The 25,015-nt window shown below is 55.7% G+C and overlaps 1 protein-coding gene across 2 annotated transcripts in view; it reads right to left on the reverse strand.

The window, feature by feature from the left end:
• PLEKHG5 (pleckstrin homology and RhoGEF domain containing G5) overlaps positions 1 to 25,015 on the reverse strand; it is a gene marked incomplete at both ends in the record, with an annotated part of 54,894 nt that overhangs the window by 2,131 nt on the left and 27,748 nt on the right. For both annotated transcript variants that reach the window (XM_080692164.1, XM_080692163.1), the window contains 15 exons: positions 684 to 803; positions 894 to 1,031; positions 1,123 to 1,272; positions 1,403 to 1,513; positions 2,129 to 2,278; positions 2,384 to 2,434; positions 3,016 to 3,111; positions 3,397 to 3,588; positions 3,661 to 3,858; positions 4,342 to 4,487; positions 4,741 to 4,877; positions 5,173 to 5,264; positions 5,573 to 5,630; positions 5,942 to 6,047; positions 8,142 to 8,271. In XM_080692164.1, the coding sequence (XP_080548290.1) occupies positions 684 to 803; positions 894 to 1,031; positions 1,123 to 1,272; positions 1,403 to 1,513; positions 2,129 to 2,278; positions 2,384 to 2,434; positions 3,016 to 3,111; positions 3,397 to 3,588; positions 3,661 to 3,858; positions 4,342 to 4,487; positions 4,741 to 4,877; positions 5,173 to 5,264; positions 5,573 to 5,630; positions 5,942 to 6,047; positions 8,142 to 8,271 (1,875 nt within the window). The remainder of the gene's footprint in view (positions 1 to 683; positions 804 to 893; positions 1,032 to 1,122; positions 1,273 to 1,402; positions 1,514 to 2,128; positions 2,279 to 2,383; positions 2,435 to 3,015; positions 3,112 to 3,396; positions 3,589 to 3,660; positions 3,859 to 4,341; positions 4,488 to 4,740; positions 4,878 to 5,172; positions 5,265 to 5,572; positions 5,631 to 5,941; positions 6,048 to 8,141; positions 8,272 to 25,015) is intronic.

A 25,015-nucleotide genomic window follows, 5' to 3' on the forward strand; every position in this document is an offset into this window, starting at 1 on the left:
TATTTAATTTATTTTTGAAACAGGGTCTTGCTAGGTTAATAAGAGTCTCACTACTTGCTGAGGCTGTCCTCGAACCTGTGATCCTCCTGTCTCAGCCTCCCAAGTACTGGGGTTACAGGCATGCACCACCACGCCCAGCTCCCCAAGAATGTTTGAGTAGATTAAAAGGAAGAGGAGCCGGGCATGGTGGCGCACACTTGGAATCCCAGTACTTGGGAGACTGAGACAGGAGGATCACTGGTTTGTGGCTATCCTCAGCTATTTTAGTGAGGCCCTCCACAATGTAGTGAGACCCTGTTTCAAAAATAAAGAATAGCCAGGCGTGGTGGTGCACACTTGTAATCCCAGCATTCGGGAGGTGGAGACTGGAGGATCATGGTTTTCAGACAGCCTCAGCTACTTAGTCCTTTGCAACTCAGTGAGATCCTGTTTCAAAAAAAATAAAAGACTAAGAAATAGAACTGGGAGTGTAGCTCAGAGGTAGAATGCCCCTGGGTTCCATCCCCAGTTCCACAAAAAAAAAAAAAAAAAAAAAGAAAAAAGAAAAAAAAAGTAAACGGCAGGCGGGGAAGTAGCCCTCACTAGGACCCAAGTCGCTGGTTCTCTGGTGACCACATAGCGGGTGGGGCACCTGAGGACCTGCGGTGCCCAAGAGGGCAGCCCCACCTGGAGGGCCGACTCACCTTGCTGTCCCTGCCTTCCCTCATGCGCAGGCTCCCCTCCAGCAGCAGCTGCCGGGTCTCCTCCGGGGAGGCGCCCGGGATGGGCGCTGTCAGGTCCAGGTGCAGGAATTCCTTTAGGAGCTGCAGAGGGCGCAGGCGCAGGGGGAAGGTGAGGGTTTGGCTCCTGCTGCTCCTCCCCGCTGCTCCTCCCCGCAGAGACACGGCGCCCACCTTGTCCACCTCGTCGTTGCTGCCCTCCACCACCTCGTAGGCGTCGATGCGGCTGACCACGGCCGCCAGCCGCTGCCGCTCCTGGCGCTGCCGCATGCAGGCGTTCACGTGGTGGATGAAGCGCTCCACGGAGCTGATCTGCAAGCAGGGACAGGCTTCAGGCCCGGCGGACGGCGGACAGCGAGGGCCAGAGAGCCCAGCGGGGAAGCCCATCCGCTGCCCGGGTTACCATGGTGATGATGGCCTCCTTGTCGCGCGGCTCCTCGGTCTTCCTCAGCACCGACTTGAGCAGCAGCGGGTATTTGGTGAGCCGCTGGTGGGGCTTGGCCAGCATGTCGCTCAGCTTCAGCCGCTGGCACTGAGGGTGCTTCTCGGCCCACTGCAGGAGGTGGGCGTGGTCTGCTCGTGGCCCGCCCACCGCAGGCCCCGCCCAGCGCAGGCCCCGCCCGGTCTGCCTGCACCTTGGGTCGGTCTTGCGCCCCCGGCCCCAGCGCACCCAGGGTCCTCACCGTGACGTAGGCGCGGAACAGGTCGTTGTCCCGGAGCAGGCTGCGCATGTACTCCATGCAGCCCTCCTCCTCCATGCAGTAGCGGATGTAGGGCTTGAAGAGCGCGCCGAACTGGCCCGGGGGAACCACAGCAGGTCACCCCGCGCTCCCTCCGGCCGGCCCACGCCGGCACTTCCCAAGCGCCCCGGGCCCACCCGGGCCACCCCCGCGTCCCGGTGGTGCGAGGGGAGGTGGCCAGGTGCGAGGGGAGGTGGCCAGGTGCGAGGGGAGGGAGGTGGCCAGGTGCCCGGGGAGGTGGCCAGGTGCAAGGGGATGTGGTCAGGTGCGAGGGGAGGTGGACAGGTGCGAGGCCAAGTGGTCAGGTGCGAGGGGGGGGAGGTGGCCAGGTGCGAGGAGAGGTGGCCAGGTGCGAGGGGAGGGAGGTGGCCAGGTGCGAGGGGAGGGAGGTGGCCAGGTGCCCGGGGAGGTGGCCAGGTGCCAGGGGAGGTGGCCAGGTGCGAGGGGAGGTGGCCAGGTGCGAGGGGAGGGAGGTGGCCAGGTGCGCCGGGAGGTGGCCAGGTGCGAGGAGAGGTGGCCAGGTGCGGCCGAAACCCGCGTCGCGGACACGTGCTTCGTCTTTGGCCATAGGGGTCACTGGCCATGGGGGCGTTAGAGGGATGGGTAGCTGGGATCGGGCCGTGGCGCCTTCTCGGTGCCCCAACCCTGCCTCGGGGGCCCAGCTCGTACCATCTTGAAGCCTTTGAGGAAGTCCCCTGGCTGCAGCAGCGCCCGCGTGCGCCGCGCCTTCTCCAGCACCGGCGCCATCACACTGGCCCACAGCGCGCGGTGCAGCCGCGCGATCTCCGGGATGTTGCTGAACAGGCGCTCGGCCTCCACCTGGGCGGAGCGGGAGGTGCGCTCGGCCCCGCCCCGCCCGCGCTCCCGGCTGGCCCCGCCCCGCCTGCCCGGGACCTCCGACAGCACCCCCAGGCCCGGCCTCACCTCGCACAGCAGCCCAGACTCTTGCAGGTGCAGGAGGCAGCACAGGAAGAGCTGTGGGGACAGGGGATGCTGCCCCTGGGCCCGTCCCAGCCACGAAGCCCCACCCCGGTGCTTGGGCTCCCACCCCTTTCCCTTCCTGGAAGGTCTTGAATCCGCCCCGGGCTTCACACCTGCGACCTGCGAGCCCTGCCCTGGCCCCACCCGGAAGGAAGCTCCCTGGAATTCTCTCCACCTCTGCCCAGGCCCAGCTTCAGGGTTTCCCGCCAGGAGCATCCTCCTTCCAGGAAGCCTTCCTTGAACCTCCAAGCTCCCGTTCCTGAGCTGAAAGCCCTACAGTGCCTCCCCACCCTGTCTTGTCTAGGGTGTGGGCTCCTGGGCTCCTGGCCACCTGGCACCCAGCAGGTGTGCAGAAAAGGCCGTGGAGGCCACCTGTGTTCACGGGGTTTCACCTGTTTAAAGCTGCCTCCTTTGGGGAGTCACCTGTTGAAAGTGGGTCCAGCCCTTATCTGACTCTTCTGCCCCTTTACCCTCATAATTGAGTATCTGTCCCTTCTGCAAAGGCCCAGCCTCTGCGGCGGGAAAGGAGACCCCGGGGCGGAGGTAGCAGGTGCCGCTGGGGTGGCCTTACTCACGTTGGTGATGACCCGCAGCTTCCGGATGTAGGAGGCCTCGGTGTGCAGGAGCTCCCACACCGCCTCCTGCTGGTGACACTGCCGCCGCGTCAGCTTCTAGAGAGGCGGACAGGTCAACCAGGAGCCCCGCAGTGGGTGAGGCTAGCCAGGGGAGGTGGGCAACCCTGCAGGCAGCGCCTCTTCCCCGCCATGGGGACACAGAGGTCCTGGGCAGGGCAGGCCACCCTCAGCATCACCTGGATTATCCCAAGACACCCGAGATCTGAGCCCGCCTCTGCCACTCCAACAGAGCCTCAGTTTCCCCTAAGTGGGAGCGAGCCTCCAGGGCTGTTGTTGGTGGGACAAGGGCCGGCAGGGAGGGCGGGGCTCAGCTGCGCCCACCTCATGCCCGTCGATGAGGTCTCTCCAGCTCTCCTCCAGCCTCGGGCAGGCGCCGTCCTCGTCTTCATCCTCGTCCTCCTCTTCCTCCTCCCAGGAATCGTGGTCAAAACGCAGCCTCCGAGGCAGCCGGGGCAGCCCGAAGAGGCCGTAGGTGTGCAGCTTGCCCTCGAGCTGCTCCATCTTGTCTACCTCCTGGCAGAGACCCGGGGTCAGGGCAGAGGCGCAGCCAGCAGCCCTGCCCCCGGGACCCATGGGGCCACATACCCGGCAGAAGGCGCTGCTACCGGGGCCTGAGCTGAAGAAGCCACTGAAGCGACTGGCTGCCCTGTTCTTCCAGCTGTCCCCGCCCCCGCTGCTCGTGCCACTGGGCAGAGAGCTGCTGGAGGGCACAGGGGGCTCCTGTCCCGGGATGCTGGCCTCCCCCAGGAACTCTGACATGTTCTTGCGTCTGCGGCCCGGGGCCTGGCCAAGGAGAGGTGGTCAAGGCCAGTTGGACTCCATGACCTTGTCCCACAGGGTTCCCAGGACCTCAGGCCGGCCTAGAATAGCGGAGGGTCTCTGCACTCCCACCTGGGGACCCGCCCAAGACCCAGACACAGGTCCTCCTGGATTACTGTCCCCCAGCCAGCAAGAGGAGGCAGGCGGGACACAGTCAGACATACTCACGGGACCTGCAGCACAGTTCCAAATGTGCCCCGGGACACACACACACACACACACACACACACACACACACACACTCCTGGGCATAGGCTCTCAGAGACGAGACGTACCATCCTGTGGTTTGGTTAGATCAAGAGGGCCCCCTGTTCTTACAGCCAGCCCTATTTCCCAGATAGGGACGTTAAAACCCCACATGAGATCAGCAAGGGACCCAGGGTAACTCCCGGAGGAGGGCCCCTAAGTCCAGCTGCCCCCCCCCACTGCGACGGCCCCTCTCCTCACCAAGATGTCTAGGCTCTCCCGGCGGCTCTGGGCTTCCGCACGCTCCAGCGCAGGGGACCCGAGCCCAGCCGGCCGCAGGATCGGCAGACTGAGGGACTTGGAGTCCTTCACCCCTTGCTCCACCTTGCCCTCGTCCCCTGGCTTGGCTGGCGTGGTGCACGGGGATGAGAAGAGGCCCTCAGAGCGGGGTTCTGGGACCCAGCTCCTCTCCTTTGAGGATCCAGCCAGGCCCGGCCACCCTCCCCCACTCCACAGCCCTGCCAGCCCGCCACCAGCCCGGCAGACACCTGTATGGTAATGAGCCTGCGCAGGCCTCCACCAATGGGAAACGGAGCCTGGGAAGGGCTCCCATCTCCAGGAGGCCCTACCCAGCCCTAGACACTGCCGGCTGCTGCTCACCTTTGACCCGCAGGTCGTGTCCTCCGAACCTGTACGCCTCGAAGGTGAGGGACAGGGGCGTGTTGGACTGGTCCAGGTAGATGTCCACTTTGCCCAGTGTGATGCCCTTCCTTTCAAACACGGGCAGCAGCACCTCTCTGGCCCAGGAAGGAGGTGTGTGTGAGCGGGGCCACTCGGGGCAGCCTCTGTCCCATCCGCCTTTGCTCCCTGAGCTCAGGCCCCAGCCATGTCTGCGGAGGCTGCTCAGTGGGCCGCGGCCCTGCACTCAGGAGTGGAGTGCACAGGCCGTCCTGTTCCCTTGCACAGATGCGTACAACCACGTGGGCTTGCCTCAGGTCACACCCACAGTCCATCTCTCACACAAACACACACACACACACACGCACACACGCATGCCTTCCCCACGCATGCCCTCAGCCCCACCAAACCTACCCCAGTGACTTCTTCTTCATGGCTGGTACAATCTCGGTCTCTATGTCCACATTCAGGTCAAATTTCAAGGTGAAGCACTCCTTGCTGGGGTCCTGAGACCACAGGGCCCTTCAGCTTCCCCGCTGCCACCCCCTCCCCACCTCTAACTGCAAATGAGCACCCCAACAGGGCAGTCGAGGGCGGGCTCTCCCCGCCCCCTCCATCCCTGCAGGGCACCAGTGTCCTCCTGCCCAGGGCTGCGCCAGTGTCCACACCAGCCTGGGCTAGGTGGTCCGCAGGGCCCCAGGGCAGACCCCACCCCTGGGGTTCAGAGCAGGGAGGCCCAGCCTTGGAGAAAGGCCTGGCCTTGGGAGGGATGGGGGCTGTCTGGGAACCCCATCTCAGAGCCCGCGGCCCTTACATCTGTGTGTCTCCTGGCTTTCTTCTTGGAGAGTCTCAGCCCTGTGCTCTTCCTGTCCCTGCAGGGGAGGGTGGGCAGACATAGGTGTGAGGGTGGGACGCTTGGGCCCACCCAGGTGGATTCAGACAGGCCAAGATTATGGGTTGTGCGCCCTCTGGTGGCCAGCACAGGAGCCACACACCATGTACCCAGTCAGGTGTGGGAGGAAGGGGGATACCAGGCCCCTCCCTGGGCTGGCCCAGCCTCCTCCAGAGCTGCGGGTATCCACATGGGGTGGGACGGGGGCTCCCACGCAGCCCTTCTGGGAAAAGGCACCAACGCACCTGGTCCCTGGGTCTCCCTCCCATAGCATCTGCTCGGTCCACCTACCCTTTACTATCCAGCGAGCTTTCCTCCTCCTCCTCCTCCAAGCCCACCGCAGGGCTGGTGCGTGGGGGGCATGACCGGGTAGACATGTTCCGGGCCAGGACAGAACCTTTGAAGATAAAGGGTGAGTCATGCCTGGTCCTTCCTTGGCCCCCCCCCTTTTTTTTTGGGTGGTACTAGGAATTCAACCCAGGGGCATTCTACCTCTGAGCTCAAGCCCCAGCCTGATTTTTTATGCTTTATTTTAAAACAGCATCTCACTAAGTTGCAGGGGACCTCACAAGTTGCTGGGGCTAGTCAAGAACCTGTGATCCTCCTGTCTCAGCCTCCCAAGTACTGGGGTTACAAGGGTGCACCACCACGGCCTGGCTTCCTTGACCCCTGGAAACTCCCCGGCAAACACCGAGGACCCTCCAGTTCTTCAAAAAGAGTGACCATTCTTACCACGGTCCCCAGACCCCAGGGGACGTGAAGGTCCCACTCTGACACTTCAAGTGATGATGCCCGGCTCCCGACAAACCCACCTGTGTCCTCAGTTTACCCGTCTGTAAAATAAGGGTGATGAAGCCCTGACTCTTCGTTTGCTTGTTGAAGACAAAGATCAAAGGCCCTGTCTCTCCCCTCCCCTACCTCAGGGACCCGCCTGAAGTCCTGGCCCCAGCAGAGGGAGCTAGTTCTTTTGTCCCTCTATCTGTGGGGACAAGAGACAAGGGTGGCACTGCTGGCCAGCCCGGCGATTTGCGGCCAGTAGGAAGGGCGGGGCAGGCCTTATTCAGCAAAAGGGGTTTCTGGTTTCTACCCTGACTTCCTCCTGACCTGCAGCCCCACCACCACCACTGCCCCGCCTACACTGGGCTGTGGCCTGGCCCCGAAGATCCCCCCCAAAGTCCTCTACCCCAAGAAGGGGCAGGACACAGGACAGGGAAACGGGGCCTGCGCCGTGCCCTTGACAAGGGGCACAGTCAGAGTCCGCCTTGCTAAAAACATGTGAAGAACAGGGACGGCCATGTTCTTGGGTTTCATTAACTACAGGTGACTTGTCAGCCTGTCCTTCCTTCCATCCTTCCTTCCTTCCTCCTCATTTAATTATTTAGTGGCACAGAGGATTAAACACAGAGGAATTACACCTCTGAGCAATACCCTTAGTTCCATTTTTATTTATTTATTTACTTATGTATTTTTATCTTTTTTTTTTTGGTACTGGGGATTGAACGCAGGGGCATTCGACCTTCGAGCTACACTCCTAGCCCTATTTTTTTTGTGTATGTGTGGTACTGGGGTTTCTGGAAGCCCTTCTACCTCAGGCTTCACTCCCAGACCCATTTTATATTTTAATTTAGAAACAGGGTCTCTTAACCAGTGAGGCTGGCTCCAAACCAGGATGATCCTCCTGTCTCTGCCTCCCAAGCGCACGGATTACAAGCGAGCGCCACCACGCCCGGCCCTAGCCCTATTTTTTATTCTTTATTTTGAAACCGGGTCTCACTGAGTTGCAGAGGGCCTCACTAAGTAGCTGAGGCTGTCCACGAACCACAATCCTCCAGTCTCAGCCTCCCAAATGCTGGGATTACAAGCGAGCGCCACCACGCCCAGCCCTGTTTTTTATTCTTTATTTTGAAACTGGGTCTCACTGAGTTGCAGAGGGCCTCACTAAGTAGTTGAGGCTGTCCACGAACTACAATCCTCCAGTCTCAGCCTTCCAAATGCTGGGATTACAGGTGTGCGCCACCACGCCCAGCCCTGTTTTTTATTCTTTATTTTATTTATTTGTTTGTTTGTTTGTTTTTATGGTAATGGAATGGAACCCAGGGGCATTTTACCTCCGAGCTACACCCCCAGCCCTATTTTTTAATCATTAATTTTGAAACAGGGTCTCACTGAGTTCCAAAGGGCCTCACTAAGTAGTAGCTGAGGCTGTCTTTGAACTGCAATCCTTTGTCAGCCTCCCAAGTCCTGTGATTACAAGCGTGAGCCACCACGCCTGGCTTTTATTTTTTATTTTGAAACAGGGTGTCACTACATTGCAGAGGGCCTCGCTAAGTAGCTGAGGCTGGTGGCGAACCCGGATCGTCCTGTCTCAGCTCCCAAGTCCCGGGATCACAGGTTGCGCCCCTGGGCCTGGCCTGACTTGCCCTCTCCTCGGCTGGTCAGTTTCTCCTCAGCTCAGACTGCCCTGGAGCCGGCTGGGCCTCCCCCTGCTGACCTTGGGGCGGCAGGTCGAAGCGGACGTGGCCGACATAGTGCGCCGAGCTGTGGAACTTGCTGTCGCAGGCGTCGCAGAGGTTCAGGGGTCCCCGGCGGTGCAGCTGCTGGCAGTCAGCGTGGTGGCACACCTGGAGTGCAGAGTGGGGCAGGCGCTGACCCAGGCAGCCCCTGGGCCAGCCCCGCCCCGGGACGCCCCACGCTTCTGCCTGTTACATCACATGGAAAACCTTCCCTCAGCCCCATGGGGCGCAGGAAAAGGCCTGCGAGTAAAGAACCCCGAGGCAGGGGCTACCAGGGCCTCTCCCTGGTGCACAGGGAGGTCCCCGAAATGAATCTTGGGGTGCTCACTCTTTGGTTAGACTAGCTCGGTGTTGGCACCAGGATGTCCGGGCTCTTGGCAAACCCCTCGGCCCCTCCAGCCTGGACCTCTGGCCACAGTTCGACAGCCTGGCCGGCCCTGAATGGTGGACCCCCCCTCCCACCCAGATTCCTATAGACACGGGTGGTGCTGCGGAGAAACCACACCTCACTGCCCCGGCAATGTCCACGCGCCTCTGCTCAAGGACTCGCGTCTGGATTTCCCGGCTCACACACCTGCTCCCTGGACTCTGGAATTTCTTCTCTGCCCTCCTGTGGCCAAAGGCCCAGCCCTAACTCACAGCCCACCAGTGCCCCGCGTCCTACTTCTGCACAAAAATAAGATGGCAGAAGGCCCGCGGGCTCCCAACGCCACGGCTCCCTCAGCCACCTGCTTGGGGCTGCGGGGGCTTCATGAGCGGCCAGCCCTTCCACCCAGACCCGCCCTCCAGCTAGGTGCAGGGTCAGCCTACAGACCTGTCCTCCACGGTAAGGCTCCTGGCTCGCCCACACCCATGCTGAGCACGACTTTTTTTTTTTTTTTTTTTTCCTTGCTGTACTGGGGATGGAACCCGGGTGCATTCCACCTCCGAGCTATACTCCTAGCACTACTTTTTATTCTTTATTTTGAAACCGGGTCTCACTGAGTTGCGGAGGGCCTCACTAAGTAGCAGAGGCTGGCCGCGAACCCGCAATCCTCCTGTCTCAGCCTCCCAAGTGCTGGGAGTCCAAGCGTGCGCCTCCATGCCCAGCTAGCACAACACTGAGTCAGTGTCCACCTCACTTGACCTTCTGGCATTTGCTGGGTCTCCTGTCCACCACAATGGAAACCTGCCCTCACCGCTGACCAGTCCTTTCCTTCCATTCTCTATTTTTCCCAGTTTTCTTTCTAATATATTTCAAATCTACAAAACGTTTTAAGAGGCGTGGCGGCGCGCGCTTGTAATCCCAGCACTGGGGAGGCTGAGACAGGAGGATCACGGTTCGCAGCCAGCCTCGGCTGCTTATTGAGGCCCTCTGCAACTTAATGAGTCCCTGTTTCAAAATAAAGAATTAAAAAAAAAAAAAAAAAACCAGGGCTGAGAGTGGGCTCAGAGGTGGAATGCTCCTGAGCCCAATACTCATCCTCAGTGCTGCCAGAAAAAAGTTTTAATTGCACAAACCCCATTAAGATGTATAGTAACGATGCACCAATAAAAAATTAAAAAAACAGAATCGCACAATGACATCCACACAGACCCCCTTCTTTTTGTGGTGCTGGGGATGGAACCCAGGGACATTCTACCTTCTAACTACACCCCCAGCCTGTCCTTCCTTCCTTCCTTCCTTTTGGTGGTACTGGGGTTCCTGGAAGCCCTTCTACCTCCAGGCTACACTCCCAGTCCTATTTTATATTTTTGAAACAGGATCTCTTACGCCAGCGCAGCTGGCTTCGAACCTGCGCCATCCTCCTGTCTCCACCTCCCAAGCGCGGGGATTACAAGCGTGCGCCACCACGCCCGGCCCTTCATTCTTCTTTATTTTGAAACAGGGTCTCACTGAGTTGCGGAGGGCCTCACTAAGTAGCTGAGGCTGTCCACGAACCGCGATCCTCCAGTCTCCGCCTCCTGAATGCTGGGAGCCTGCGCCACCATGCCCGGCCCTCCACACAGCCTCTTGATTATTCCCCACCTGTTACTTTTCTTTTTTTTTAATTTTGGTATCCACTTCTGCACTACACCCAGCCCTACAGGACCTAAGCTGTGGAGGGCCTCCTAAGTTGCCGAGGCTGGCCATCAGCCCGCAATCCTCCTGTCTCAGCTTCCCAAGTCCTGGGACGACAGCCTGTGCCCCAGCCCGGCCCCCCGCCTGTCAATCTGGAGCACATCTGACTTCTCTTTCTCATCTGCCCCCTATCCTTGGGCAGAAGTCATGGCAGTCTGAGAGCAAGGACTTTTTTTTTTTTGGTACTGGGGACTGAGCCCAGGGATATTCTACCTCTGAGAAACCTGTCCAGCTTTACTTTATTTTGAAACTTACTAAACTGCTGGGGGCCTAATTTACTGACGCTGCCCTCAAACCTGCAATCCTCCTGTCTCAGTCTCCTAAATACTGGGATTATAGCTGTCTGCCATTGCACCTGTTTGTTTTTTTTTTGTTGTTTTTTTTTTTGGTACCAAGGACTAAACACAGAAGGACCTACCTCGGTTGCTGAGGCTGGCCTCAAACCTATAAAATCCTTTTGTCTTAGCCTCCCAAGTCCTGGGATGATCGGCGTGTGCCACCGTGCCATATTTTTTTTTAAGACTTGGTCTCACGATGCTGCCCACGACAGCCTCAAACTCCTGGGCTCAGACAATCCCGTCTCGGCCTCCCGAGTCGCTGGGATTATAGGTGTCAACTTTGCCTGACATTTTTCCACCGAACCCCATACGGTGGTCACACATGGAAAGTGAACCTTGACGATGGTCCATCTGCGCTTCAGACTCACATTAGCCGCCCGGGTCCTGTCCCCCACAGAACCACAGGGTCCAGGCGAGGGGCCAGGGCTGGAGGTGTCTGTTCAGTCCTTTATGAATAAACTCTGCGGGCTGCTTTTGGTCTTTCATGACATGATGTTTGGTACTTATTACTTGGTACTGCAGATTGAACACAGGGGCGTTCTACTTTTGCGTTACAGTCTCAGCCCTTTTTATTTTTATGTCGGTACTGGGGATTGAACCCAGGGCAGTGACCTCCGAGCTACACCTCCAGCCCTTCTGATTTATTTCCTTAGTTGTTTTTGTTTTTGAAGCAGGCTCTCTCAGCCTCAGCAAGTAGTGAGATTCTCATCAATGTGGCAAGACTCCATTTCAGACGAAAAACTTAAGCTGGGCATGTGGCGGCGCACACTTGTCATCCCCGCGCTTGAGAGGCTGAGACGGGGGGATCGCGGCTCGCAGACGGCCTCAGCTACTTAGTAAGCCCTCTGCAACTCAGTGAGACCCTGTTTCCAAATAAAGAATGAAAAATAGGGCTGGGGGTGTAGCTCAGAGGTCGAATGCCCCTGGGTTCCATCCCCAGGACCGCAAATAAATACATAAATAAAATAATAAATAATTGGGCAGAGGGTGTAGCTCGGGGGTCAAATGTCCCTGGGTTTCATCCCCAGACCTGCAAATAAATAAATAAATAAATAAATAAATAAATAAATAAATAAAGTAGGGCTGGAGGTATAGCTAGAGATAGAAGGCTCCTGGGTCCACCCCCAGTGCCAGCACCACACACACACACTAAACAAACAAACAAACAAACAAACCCCTATTTGGTGGCTGAGTGTGATCCCAGTAATTGGGAGGCTGAGACAGGAGGACCGCGCAGGTTCAAAGCCAGCCTCAGCAGCGTTGTGAGAACCCATTTCCAAGTAAAATATAAAACAGGTCTGGAGGTATAGCTCGGAGGTAGAAGGCCTCTGGGTTCCAACCCCAGTACCACAAAATAAATAAAAATAAATAAATAAGTTTGAAAATAGGGCTGAGGGGTGTAGCTTGGAGGTAGAATGCCACCAGGTTCAATCCAAGGAAGGGAGGGAGGGAGGGAGGGGAAGGGGAGAGGTTGGTTTCACTAGGTTTGCTGAGAGTATCACTAAGTAGCTGAGGCTGTCCTCAAACCTGTGCGATCCTCCTGTCTCAGCCTCCCAAATGCTGGGCTTACGCCACTATGCGCACACATGCGCAGGCTGGTCTACTCCCAGTGACTTGGCACAGAACACAGGTGGCCTCTGGAAATGGCTTCCTCCTTGGTCCTCCGGCCCCCAGGCTCTCCCGGTCCCCATCCCACCTCTAAGCTTGCCTGGCACTTCCTGCTCCCCCTCCAGGGACCTCTTTTTCTTCCTTTCTCTCTTTCTTTCTTTCTGTTTTGTTTTTGTGGTGCTGGGGATGGAACCCAGGGGCATTCGGCCTCTGAGCTACACCCCCTGCCCTATTTTTTATTCTTTATTTTGAAACGGGGTCTCACTGAGTTACAAAGGGCCTCACCAAGTAGCTGAGGCTGTCCGCGAACCGCGATCCTCAGGTCTCAGCCTCCCGAATGCTGGGATGACAAGCGTGCCCACCACGCCTGGCTGGATTTTTTCTTTTGAAACAGGGTCTTACCTGGTTGCCAAGGTCGTCCTCAAACCTGTGATCCTCCTGTCTCCAACACCCAAGATTCTCATTTCTGTTATATTTACTTTTTTCTTGTGTGGTACTAGGGATGGAACCCAGGGGCTTTCTACCTCCAGGCTGCCAGGCTACACTCCCAGACCTATTTTATATCTTATTGGGAAACAGGGTTCACTAAGTTGCCGAGAGCCTCACTAAACAGCTAAGGCTGGCTTCAAACCTGCGCGATCCTCCTGTCTCAGCCTCACAATTACTGGGATTATAAGCGTGCGCCACCGCGCCCGGCCTTACACTCACTCGCTAGTGACTCTGGTCTCATGACTTAAAACCTTCTCTCTTGCTGGGCGTGGTGGCGCACACTTGTACTCCAAGCATTTGGGAGGCTGAGGCAGGAGGATCGCAGTCTGAGGACAGCCTCAGCTACTTAGGCCCTTTGCAACTCAGTGAGACCCTGTTTCAAAATGAAGAATAAAAATAGGACTGGGGGAAGATGGCGACCAAGAAAAGCGGGGCTTAAGAGCCCCGCTAACAACCAATCTCCTTACCACAAAATCAGCGCCTTTCATAGCCAGAAAACACCATCACCAGAAACAAAAAAATCACCAGGCTCCAGAGAGAAAGCGGACTGAGAACAGAGCTCAGAGCCACAGAGGACATACACCGGCCTCACGCCCGAGGACGCGGCAGCAGCGCCCTACTGTCGGCGGCAGCGGCGAGTTCACCGGACGGCCACAGCAAGCCGAGGTGAGCCGCTGCGGAACAGCCAGGCGGGATTTCTCGGCGCAGAGAGCATCTAAAGCTCCCAGTGGCTGAGCTCAGCACACGCTGCAGGGACTCAGAGTGGAACTCAAAACCAGAGAAGAAAAAATACGCCAGCCTCATGGCCGAGGGCGTGGCAGCGGCGCCATATTGCCACCGGCGGCAGCAGCAGTGAATTCACCGAGTCCAGTACAGCTCCATCTGCATACTCAAGAACAGTGAGTCAAATTGCGGGCCACAGAGGAGAAATCCCAGTACTGTACTCCCTGGGACTTGACCCAGTGTGGGAGGGGCGGTGGCAGAGATATCACACCATAGGAGAACGTGCAACCTGGCACCCTCCATGGTCTAAAGCAGCCTCTATCGACTCCCTGGGTCGGAGACTCTGTGATAAAACCCAGTAAAGGAGTAGTGGGGTCTGAGATACTACAGACTCGAGATCCAGAACACCTTAAGTGAAGTCATAGTGACCCAAGGGAAGAACCCAGAGAAGGCACAAACTTCCGAAAACATGGGAAAGAGGAATAACAATGGAGCAATAAATGCCCACAACCCCACAACATCAGAACCCGATAAAACAGAAAATCAGAGATTTCTAGAAGATCAAATCAGGAAAATAACTGTAGAAATAATAGAGGTGCTTCGAAAGGAGTTCAGAGAGAGCCAAAAAGAGATAAAGGATGCAATTAATGAAGTAAAGGCCTCAATTCAAAGCACAAACAACCGATTAGAACACATGGAGAACAGAATCTCGCTCTTAGAAGATGATCATTCCAAAAATGAACGCATAGTTTTTAATCTAGAAAAGAATATCCGACAGCAGGAATCTGACATTGAAGAAATATGGGCCCATTTTAAGAGAGCTCACCTAAGAATAATTGGAATAGAGGAGGGAAAAGAAGGTGAAACCAAAGGGATCAACAATCTCTTCAAGGAAGTAATAGCAGAAAATTTTCCAAACATAGAGCAAGAGGTTGATACACAGGTCCAGGAAACTTATAGAACTCCCTTTAGACAGGATCGGAGAAGAGGATCCCCACACCACATAATTGTCAAAATGACCAATGTGGAAGCCAAGCAGAGAATCTTAAAGGCAACAAAAGCAAAGGGCCAAGTGACATTCAGAGGCAAACCAATTAGAATCACTCCAGACTTCCCAAACCAAGTCATGAGAGCCAGAACGGCTTGAAGTAACATATTCCAAACTCTGAAAGAAAACAACTTCCAGCCAAAAATTTCCTACCCAGCAAAACTTGCTATCAAATTAGATGGAAAAATAAGAAGCTTCCATGACAAACAGAAACTGAAGGAATTTGTGTCTTCAAAACCAGCGCTAGAGAAAATACTCAAAGAGATTAACTACAAAGAAGAAATAGGTAACACACACCAGAACCAGAGAAACAAGATTTTCCATCCAACAGACAACTAAGATTGGTTATCTGTGGAGATTCATTATTTATGTTAGTCTTTTACCTATCTCTAAATTGTATTGTTTGCCTTTATTGTTGTTAATTTTTAGGATGTCTAGTTGGAATATTAATATACCTTCAGATATAGCATTTGGAAATATTTTATCCCATTCTATTAGTAACTTTTAAATCTGTTTACATTGTCTTTGGATATACAATATTTTTTATTTTTTAGGGAGTTTGTATACTCTTCTGTTGCCTGTGCCATTGAAATCATATCCAAGAAATCACTGCCAATTTCAATGTTGTGAGGTTTTATGACCCAGATTTTCTTCTAAAAGTTTATAGTCTTAAGATTTATATTTAGGTCTATTATCTATTTTGAGTTAATATTTGTATATGGGATTAGGTAAGGGTCCAATTTTATTCTTTTCCATGTAAGTATTATTTTTCAACAATATTTAGTTAAAAGATTATTATTTCCACCACCAAATGTTCGTGGAAACCTTGTCAAAAATAACTTGACAATATATGGAAGAATGTATCTCTAGGCTTTTATTTAACTCCAATGGTTTATATATCTGCCTTTAGAACAGTACTACACTGTTTCAATTATTTTAGCTTTATATGGTTTGAAATCAGAAAATATATCTTCTAGCTTTGTTCTTTTTCAAGATCGATTTGGGTATATAGAGTCCATATTCCATATTAGGATAGATTTTTTTTCTGAAAAATAAATATATAAATATATGATAGTTTCACCTAAAAAAAAATAGAAAAAAAATATTCTCTGGTAAGAAAGAAAGCAAAAAGAAATATTGAAATGTTATCTTTAAGTCATCAAAAGCTTGGTATCAGACAAATGAAACTGTTATGTGAAATTATCATTTTTAATTATGGATAAATTGCTATAATACTAGATGTCAACCACTAAGCCAAGCATGGGAGGGAGGGATGGGGAGAGAATGGGGTGGGGATCGGGTGGGGGCTGACTGGGCGATGTGTGCATGTATGTTTACAAAAGTTTGTATCCCACTATGATGTATGAATACAGTGCACCAATAAACACACACACACACACACACACACACACACACACACACACACAAAAAAAAAAATAGGACTGGGGGTGCAGCTCAGAAGTAGAATGCCCCTGGGTTCCATCCCCAGTACCGCAAACAAAACAAAAACCTCTCTCAGTTCAAGGTCCAGACAGGAGCCTGTGCAGGACTCCATGCCAACCTGCTCCACTATCCCCTTAGATGCTAAAGGATGTTAAACCTATCACCATCACCCCAGCCCTCTCCATCGCTCCAACCCCGGCAACGCTTCCACAGGAGCTGGGTATTATGGGTTCAACTGCGTCCCCTCCAAAACATGAGTCCTAAGGCCCAGCTCCTCAGATGGGATCTTATTAGGATACTGGGTCACGGCAGGTATAACGGATTAAGACTTGGGCACACGGGAGTGTGTAAACACAGAGCAGGGTACGTGAGTAATCGTGTGACTGGTATTCCTTAAAACAGGAGAAAGCCAGGCGTGGCGACACACACTTGTCATCCTAGTACTTGGGAGGCTGAGACAGGAGGATCACGCAGGTTCGCGGCCAGCCTCAGCTACTCAGTGAGGCCCTCTGCCACTTAGTGAGACTCTGTTTCAAAATGAAGAACAAAATCAAAACGGGGCTGGGGGTGTAGCTCGATGGTAGAATGACCCTGGGTTCGACCCCCAGTACCACAAAGAATAAAAAATAAAATGTAAAATAAAAAACAAAGTCAGTTGTGCCGGGCGTGGTGGCGCACGCTTGTAATCCCAGTATTTGGGAGGCTGAGACAGAAGGATCACGGTTTGTGGCCAGCCTCAGCTGCTTAGTGAGGCCTTGTGCAACTCAGTGAGACCCTGTTTCAACATAAGAATAAAAATAGGGCAGGGGGTGTAGGTCGGAGGTAGAAAGCCCCTGGGTTCCATCCCTGGCACCACACACACATTAAAAAAAAAAAAAAAAAGTTGTTAGGCTCACTTTTTTTGGTACTGGGAAGCTGGGGAGATTGAACCCAGGGGCAGTCTACCTCTGAGCTATACACCCCCCAGCCCTATGTTTTTATTCTTTATTTTGAAACAGGGTCTCACTGAGTTGCAAAGGGCCTCGCTAAGTAGCTGAGGCTGTCCACGAACCATGATCCTTCCGTCTCAGCCTCCCAAATACTGAAATTACCTATTTTTCACTTTAAAACAGGGTCTCACTAAGTTGCAGAGGGCCTCACTGAGTAGCTGAGGCTGGCCGTGAACCTGCGATCCTCCTGTCTCAGCCTCCCAAGTCCTGAGATGACAAGCGCGCGCCACCACGCCCGGCCTGGGTACTCCTGACTCAGGCTAAAGACCCTAGTGGCTGCATCTGGAGCTCCTGGGGCCTCAGCGCCCCGCGGGCCCCGCTGCTTCTCAGCAGGATGGCATCGGAGGCCGCCTCGCTGTGCACCCTGTTCAAAGAGGAGTCATGTCGTGCCACTCGACGCATTCCACGAGCGCCCATCTTCCTCCAGGTAGGAGCGCAGAGCCCCGGTCCGACTCCTTCATGCCCCATTCCGCCCCTCCGGCTTCCCAGCTGTTCTCTGGCGCGCTCCTTTACCTCTGAGCCTGTGTCTGCCAGCACCAGCCCGGAGATGCTGCGCCCCAGAGGGCACACGCCGCCCCCCTTCCTCCTATCTCTGCTCCAAGGTCACCTTCTTGCCCAAGGTCCCGCCCTTTCTCTCCTCAGTACTTTCGGTTGTGTGTGTGGTACTGGGGATGGAACCCAGAGCATTCTGCTTCTTATCTATACCCAGCCATATGTCATTTTATTTTATTTTAGTGGTACTGGGGATGGAACCCAGGGGCATTCTGCCTCCAAGCTACACCCTCAGCCCTATTTTTTATTCTTTATTTGGAAACAGGGCGTCACTGAGTTGTAAAGGGCCTCACTAGGTAACCGGCCTCCAACCGCGAAGATCCTCCTATCTCTCTGCCTCCCAAATGCTGGGGTTACAGGCGCGCGCCATCTCGCCCGGCTTACCCCAGCCATATTTTAGTCTTTTATTTTGAGACGGGGACTCAGTTGTAGAAGGTCTCACAAAGTTGCTGAGGCTGGCTGGCCTCAAACCTACGACCCTCCCGTCTCAGCCTCCCGAGTACAGGGATTACAAGTGTGTGCCATCACGCCTGGCTGCTGCATGGTTTTTATCCTGGTGCCTGCACAGCTGGTCAACCCCACAAGAACTGAAGTTTGAGTCTGTCTGATTCACGGCCCGGTCTCCAGGCCTAAGGGCTCAGTAATACTTGTTCCATTTATTAATTTAGTGGAGAGGCACTGAAGAGTTTGGGAGGGGGAGAACCCAATCAGAGATTTCCAAGACAAGAGACCCCTAGGGGCAAGATGTCCTGGACAGCAGAGTGGCAGAGGCAGGAGGGAGAGGGGCCGGAGCAGGGTGGGAAGTCTGAGACCCACTGGCTGCAGTGGTCTTCATAAGCCAGGGGCTGCGATACCTGTGCCATCCTTTCATCCTATGCTAGGGGCTCTCACTGTCTGTCTTACACACGAGGAAAGGAAGGCTCAGAGAGGTTAAGTCATTTGCTTAAGGCCACACAGCCGTGGGGGTCAGGACTTGAGGCCAGCGGGTGACTCCAGAAACCAGACTTTAATCACACGCCAACCACATCAGGCAGCTCAGAAATGAGGGGTGAGCGCGGAAGGCAGGACGCACGGCAGCGTGAGGGTCACGGGGAGAGGAGGAAGGGAATCCTAGTTTGATGCTCCCGTTTTTGGCCTTGGAGCTCCTCCACCTGATGGGAAAACGGGGCCTGCGGGGTGCTGAGGCCCAGGAGCTCCAGTAATAGTGGCCGGTGGGCGAGCCATCTGCTCGAGGGGGGCTGACTTAGGAAGCTGGGTGCAGCAATGGACATCACGACCCAGCCTGCTGATGGTGGCCCAAATGCCAGCTGCCCCCCCACTTCCCTGCCTTCCTGAGTGGCTGTGGGGGCTGGGGGCTGGGGTGCGGGCACCCCTCGACCACTGCAGCTGTTCCTGGCGCCATAACGGCTCGCTATCCACTGTCTCCACCCAGGCGTCCCCAGGAGAGCCCGGCTTGGCCGTGTCTCCTCTAGACAGCGATCTGGAGAAGGTACCTGCCCCACTTCGGCCCCGCTTTCCCAGGAGCCCCTTGGTCGGCCAGTCCCCGAGCAGCCCCAGCCTCTGTGTCCAGCCTGGGCGGCGGCTCCCCCACTCCCAGCCCTTCCTAACCCTGGCGGCTGTGGTTAGCTAGGGGACAGTCACCAGCCCCCGGCCTCACCCTGGGGAATGGCAGGAGCCCCAGGGCAGTGCAGCCTCCTGAGCACGGGGCGTGTTCCTCCAACATGCATCTTCTCTCTGTGCCCTAATCCTGTGTGCTGCTGGGGATTGAACCAAGGGCACTCTGTGCAACACACACACACACACACACACACACACACACACACACACACACACGGCACCTCTCACACCTGAGCAGATTCGGTGTCCAGGACTACCTGTCGAGCCTCTCCTGGGTGCCCATCCTGTGCAGCACCGGGCTCCCTTGAGTGGGAGACACTCTCCGCCCTGCTGCGCTGCTTCCTGGCTGCAGGAGACCCCGCCTGCTTCCGTCCTGGCCCCCCACGCTCTGGGACACCAGGCACCATGGTCAGGCCCAGGAAAAGAGCCAGGTGCTTCCGGACTTAACCAGGCAGGTTTAGTTGGGGAGGAAGTTCCAGAAACCCCCAAGGAAGACTGAGTCCAAGGAGAGGGTGAGGCTGGGGGACCCGCAGAGCCCCCTGGCACCGCTCCGGGATCCCCTTCCTCACACCAGCTATTCCAAACCACAGGGGCTCCCCCTCTCCCTCCAGGGACACTAAGTCAGAGTGCCCCCTTCTCTCAGGCCGAGTGCCCCCTCCCCATCTTCCTTGCCAGTACATCACTGCGCACCCAGCAGGGGAGGGGCACGAGGTGGGTGGGGGAATTTCCCAGGAAGCAACCCCAGGGAGCCAGAGGCGCCCAAGGAGCAGGCCTTACAGATAACAGAGGGGGCCCTTTGGGGCACAGAGAAAGCCACTCCCACCAGGCTCCCCCTCACCCGGGGCTGGGGCAGAGGAGGTAGGGGAGGGTGGCCCCGGCCACAGGTGTGTCCCAAGGCCGCCCAGACACAAAGGCCAGAGGGCGAGGCGCAGGGGTACCCTGCCCCCATGTTGTCCAGCCCAGGCAGGGGCTGGCAGTCCTGGGCGCCACCCCCAGCTTGGAGACCGCACCGGAGCGCGGGCAGCCGCCTGCCCCCGCTGGGTCCCCGCGCCATACCTGGTGTTCGCTGCTGCGGCGGGCGCGACCCCCGCCCCACGCGGGCTCTGCGTCCCGGGAGGGCAGCGAGACGCCGGGCCCGGTCCCCATGGCGGCCGGAGGAAGCGCCGGTCTGCGCCGCCCGCCGGACACCACGCGGAGCCCCGCTTCCTGCCATTGTGCGGCGTGCCCGCCCCGCGGAGCAGGGCCAGGGGGGCGGCCCCCCAGGAGGGAGAGCGGGGAGGGGCGCTGGGGACCCCGCCCCTGCGGCCAGGCAGGGATGGAGCCCTGCAGCCCGGTCCCTTTGTCTGAGGCCCGGCGGCCCTGGGCACTAGGACGGGGCGCTGGGCCCCCCACTGGAGATCAAAGCTCTTTTGCAGCCGGGAAGAGAGCCCGGTCCTCACCCAGGGACAGACTGGCTTACGGAGCCACTAAGGCACACGGGCCGCGCCTCCCCTGGAGCGGCGTCCACTAAGGGGCACGAGCTGTCCGCCCGGGGCCTGCCCCAGACAGGCCGCTCTTCCTCCAGCTGGCTCCTGTGCAAGAGGGGGAGGGCAAGGGAGTCTGGGATGGTTTGGAGGGGGCAGCAGTTTATTGGGGGCCAGGGGGCTTCAAGAACCTCCACTCCCAAAGGCCAAGTCATCTGCTCCCCCGCCACAGGGGCAGATTTGGGGTGGGGGTTGAACAGGGCCTCACCCATGCTAGGCTCTCTGTTAGGTGCCTGGCACTGAGTTCCGCCCACAGCCCTATTTTTTTTTTTTTCTCCCCAGTACTGAGGATGGAACCCATGAGCATTCTACTGAGCTACACCCCAGCCCTATTTTTTATTTTATTTTTATTTTTTGTGGTTCAAGGGATGGAACCCATGGGCATTCTAACTCCAAGCAACATCCCTGGCCCTATTTTTTTAATCTTTATTATTTGAAACAGGGTCTCACTGAGTTGCAAAGGGCCTCACTAAGTAGCTGGGGCTGTCCTCGAACCGCCATCCTCCTGTCTCAGCCTCCCAGTGCTGGGGTTACAAGCCTGTGCCGCCACGCCCGGCCTTTCCGCAGCCCTTTTCCATTTTATTCTGAAACAGGGTCTCCCTATGTGTCCCAGGCTGGCAGGAGGATCGCGCTGGTTCGAAGCCAGCCTCAGCTAATTAGTGAGGCTCTCAGCAACTTAGTGAGACCCTGTTTCCAAATAAAAAAATATAAAATAGGTCTGGGAGTGTAGCCCAGAGGTAGAAAGGCCCTAGGTTCCATCCCCAGCAACACACACACACACACACACACACATACACACACACATACAATTGGGCTGGGGGGTGTAGCTCAGAGGTAGAATGCCCCTGGGTTAAATCCCCAGTACCACACACACAAAAAAAATCAGGCTGGGGGTGTAGCCTGGAAGTAGAATGTCCCTGGGTTTCATCCCAGCACATATATACATATACATATGTGTGTGTGGATAATTTCCCATCCCCCTGCTTCCGCCTCCCAAGCACTGGGACGACAGGCGTGTGCCCTGCGCCCATCCAAGCAAAAGCAGATTTATTCTATTTTGCTTAGAATAAATCCCCACTATGGCCTGAGTCCCACTTCCCTCCGTGGTCCCGGGATGGTCCACCTGTTCCTGCTGGAGGTCTGGCCTTTACCCCTGCCTGATTTCTCAAACTCCATGTAACCCTGATTCTCAAATGGCTGAGCACTGGGCTCCCTCCCCAGGTGACTCTCAAAATAAACAACCCCTCCCACAGGCATGGCGGCCCATGCCTACAATCTGTTACTGGGGAGGCTGAGGCAGGAGGATTGCAGGTTCAAGGCCAGCCTCAGCTACTTAGTGAAGTCCTGCGCAACTTAGTGAGACCCTGTTTCAAAATTTAAAAAAAGGCTGGGCGTGGTGGCGCACGCTTGTAATCCCCGCGCTTGGGAGGCGGAGACAGGAGGATCGCACAGGTTTGAAGCCAGCTGCGCTGGCTTAAGAGACCCTGTTTCCAAAAATAAAATAGGCTGGGAGTGTAGCCCGGAGATAGACGGGCTTCCAGGAACCCCAGTACCACCAAAAAAAATAATAATAATAATAAAAATAAAAATAAAAACTAGCCGGGCGTGGTGGCGCATGCTTGTAATCCCAGCATTTGGGAGGCTGAGACCGGAGGATCGCGGTTCGCGGACAGCCTCAGCTACTTAGTGAGGCCCTCTGCAGCTCAGTGAGACCCAGTTTCAAAATAAAGAATAAAAAAATAATTGGGCAGGGGGTGTAGCTTGGAGGTTGAATGCCCCTGGGTTCCATCCCCAGACCCGCAAAAAAATAAATAAAAATAAAAATAAAAAACTAAAAATAGGGCTTGGGGTGCAGCTCAGAGGTAGAATACCCCTGGGTTCAATTCCTAGTACCACAAAAAAGGGGGAGATGTAGCTCAGTGGTACAGCACCCCTAGATTGCATCCAAGTAGTATAAAAGCAACCACTCAACTTCCTTCTCTCAGTCCTCTAAAGTTGAATTAATTCTTTCTTAGCATTTATTATCACCTGAAATTACACACACACACACACACACACACACACACACACACACACACACACTGGGATGAAACCCAGGGACATTCTACCTGCAAGCCACACCCCCAGCCCTATTTTTTATGCTTTATTTTGAAACAGGGTCTCAGTGAGTTGCAAAGGGCCTAAGTAGTAGCCGAGGCCGTCCTCAAACTGCGATCCTCCTGTTTCAGCCTCTCAAATGCTGGGATTACAAATGTGCGCCACCACACTCTGCTCCTATTTTGTTTATTTTATTTTATTTTTTGGTGGTACTGGGGTTCCTGGAAACCCTTCTACCTCCGGGCTCCACTCCCAGACCATTTTTTATATTTTTTAAATTTGGAAACAGGGTCTCTTAAGCCAGCGCGGCTGGCTTCGAACCAGCGCGATCCTCCTGTCTCTGCCTCCCAAACGCGGGGATGACAAACGTGCGGCACCACACCCGGCCCTATTTTATTTTTTGAGACAAAGTCTCACTAGGTTACCATGGGAGGGCCTCAAACCTGCAGTCCTCCTGCCTCAGCCTCCCAAATCCTGGGATTTCTTTTTTTGGAGGGAGGTACTGGGGATTGAACCCCAAAACAGCCTATCCAAACTACACCTCAACCCTTTCTTATGATGAATCAGTGTCTTGCAAGGTTACTGAAAGTCTTGCTAAATTGCTGAGGTTGTCCTCAAACCTGTGATCCTTCTGTCTGCGCTTTCCAAGCATTGGGATTACAAGGATCGCCACCACGCCTGGCCGGCCACTTCTTCTTTTTTTTTTTTTTTTTTTTTTTTTTTTGGCGGGTCTGGGGATGGAACCCTGGGGCATTCGACCTCCGAGCTACATCCCCAGCCCTATTTTTAAGTCTTTATTTTTATTTATTTTATTTTTTTATTTTTTGTTTGTTTTTGGTGGTACTGGGGGTGGAACCCAGAGGCTTTCTACCTCCGGGCTATACTCCCAGACCTATTTTATATTTTGTTTGTAAACAGGGTCTCACTAAGTTGCTGAGAGCCTCACTAAGTAGCTGAGGCTGGCTTCGAACCCGTGCGATCCTCCTGTCTCAGCCTCCCAAGCGCGGGGATTACAAGCGTGCGCCACCACGTCTGGCAGCATGCGCCACCAAGCCCAGCTAGTCTTTATTTTTAAAACAGGGTCTCACTGAGTTGCAAAGGGCCTCACTACATAGCAGAGGCTGGCCTCGAACCATGATCCTCCTGTCTCAGCCTCCTAAATCCTGGGATTCCAAGCATGCGCCCCACGCCCAGCTTCAGTTCTTAATCACCCTTCCCTGCTGGGATGCCCTCAACAGAGGCGGGCGGGCTGTCGGGCTCACGCTGCCTCCCTAGCACTCACAGATGCTCCCGGGAGGATGAGCTTAGTCACTGATGCACGGGTGGGGGCCTGGGGCAGGGTCCTCAGCTACAGAAGAACATCGGGAAAAGGGAGGACTTGGCCAGGCTATCCTTAGATGCGTAACCCACTGCCAACAGAGCCTGCCCTGGTGCCAGACCAAAGGCCCTCTCCCACTTCCAGGATCTGTGGGCAGGTGAGTTCCACCTCATATCCGCCATCTTGGTCCCATCCCTGCCGCTGCCCCACAAGCAGACAGCTGACCTCCAGGGGCATTCCCCAGTGCCACAGCTACCCCAGGGGCTCAGGCAGCAAATCCCGCCCCTTCCCAGAGACTCTACGAGGGGACACGGTTACTACCCCAGCTTCTCCAGGGAAGAAACTAGGGCTGGAGAGGTTTCCTGGCTTGCCTCAAGGTCAGCGGCGGTGCCAGTGGGGTAAGATGCCCGATGCCCAAGCAGGCCCCCGAGGTCCTGGCCCGACTCCCTGGGGAGGCCCCTCCCCAGCCCAGGGCAGCTCAGGAGTCAGGACCGGCTTGTTGAAACTGATACCCAGAAACCAGACGCTGAGGCTGGTGAATAATAAAATTTCCCATGCTGCCCGACCCCCCACTCCTCCCCTTCCCACCTCCCCCAGAAAGGCAGAGGGCATCCCCAGGTCCAGTGCCCCCCAGCCCCAATGTGCCCAGCTGGGAGGAGGCGCCCTGGATCCAGCCACGCCCTGGGGCGGGGAAGGGCCAGGACCAGCTCCTCACTAGCAGACTGGCCTAGGACGGGGGCTGGGGCTCCCCGGCTGGAAGGACTTCCTTGCCCAGGGGAGCTTTTGCACACCTGAGCTCCCCTTAGAGACAGCTGTGACCCAGGCCCCACCCACTACCGCAGAAATTCCAGGGAGGAGCCTGCATGCCTGGGCAGGCCTGGGGTGGGGCTGCTCTGCCAGGCAGCTCCCTCCCTGTGGCCAGACCCTCCCTTCCCTGGCCTGGGCGAGGCCGCAGAGCCCTTGGCACCCCCTCCCCGGGCTCCTTGGGAGGAAACAGGAAAGAGGG

The sequence above is a fragment of the Muscardinus avellanarius genome (genome assembly GCF_963383645.1).
Source record: "Muscardinus avellanarius genome assembly, chromosome: 3".
In the NCBI taxonomy this organism is placed as follows: domain Eukaryota; kingdom Metazoa; phylum Chordata; class Mammalia; order Rodentia; family Gliridae; genus Muscardinus; species Muscardinus avellanarius.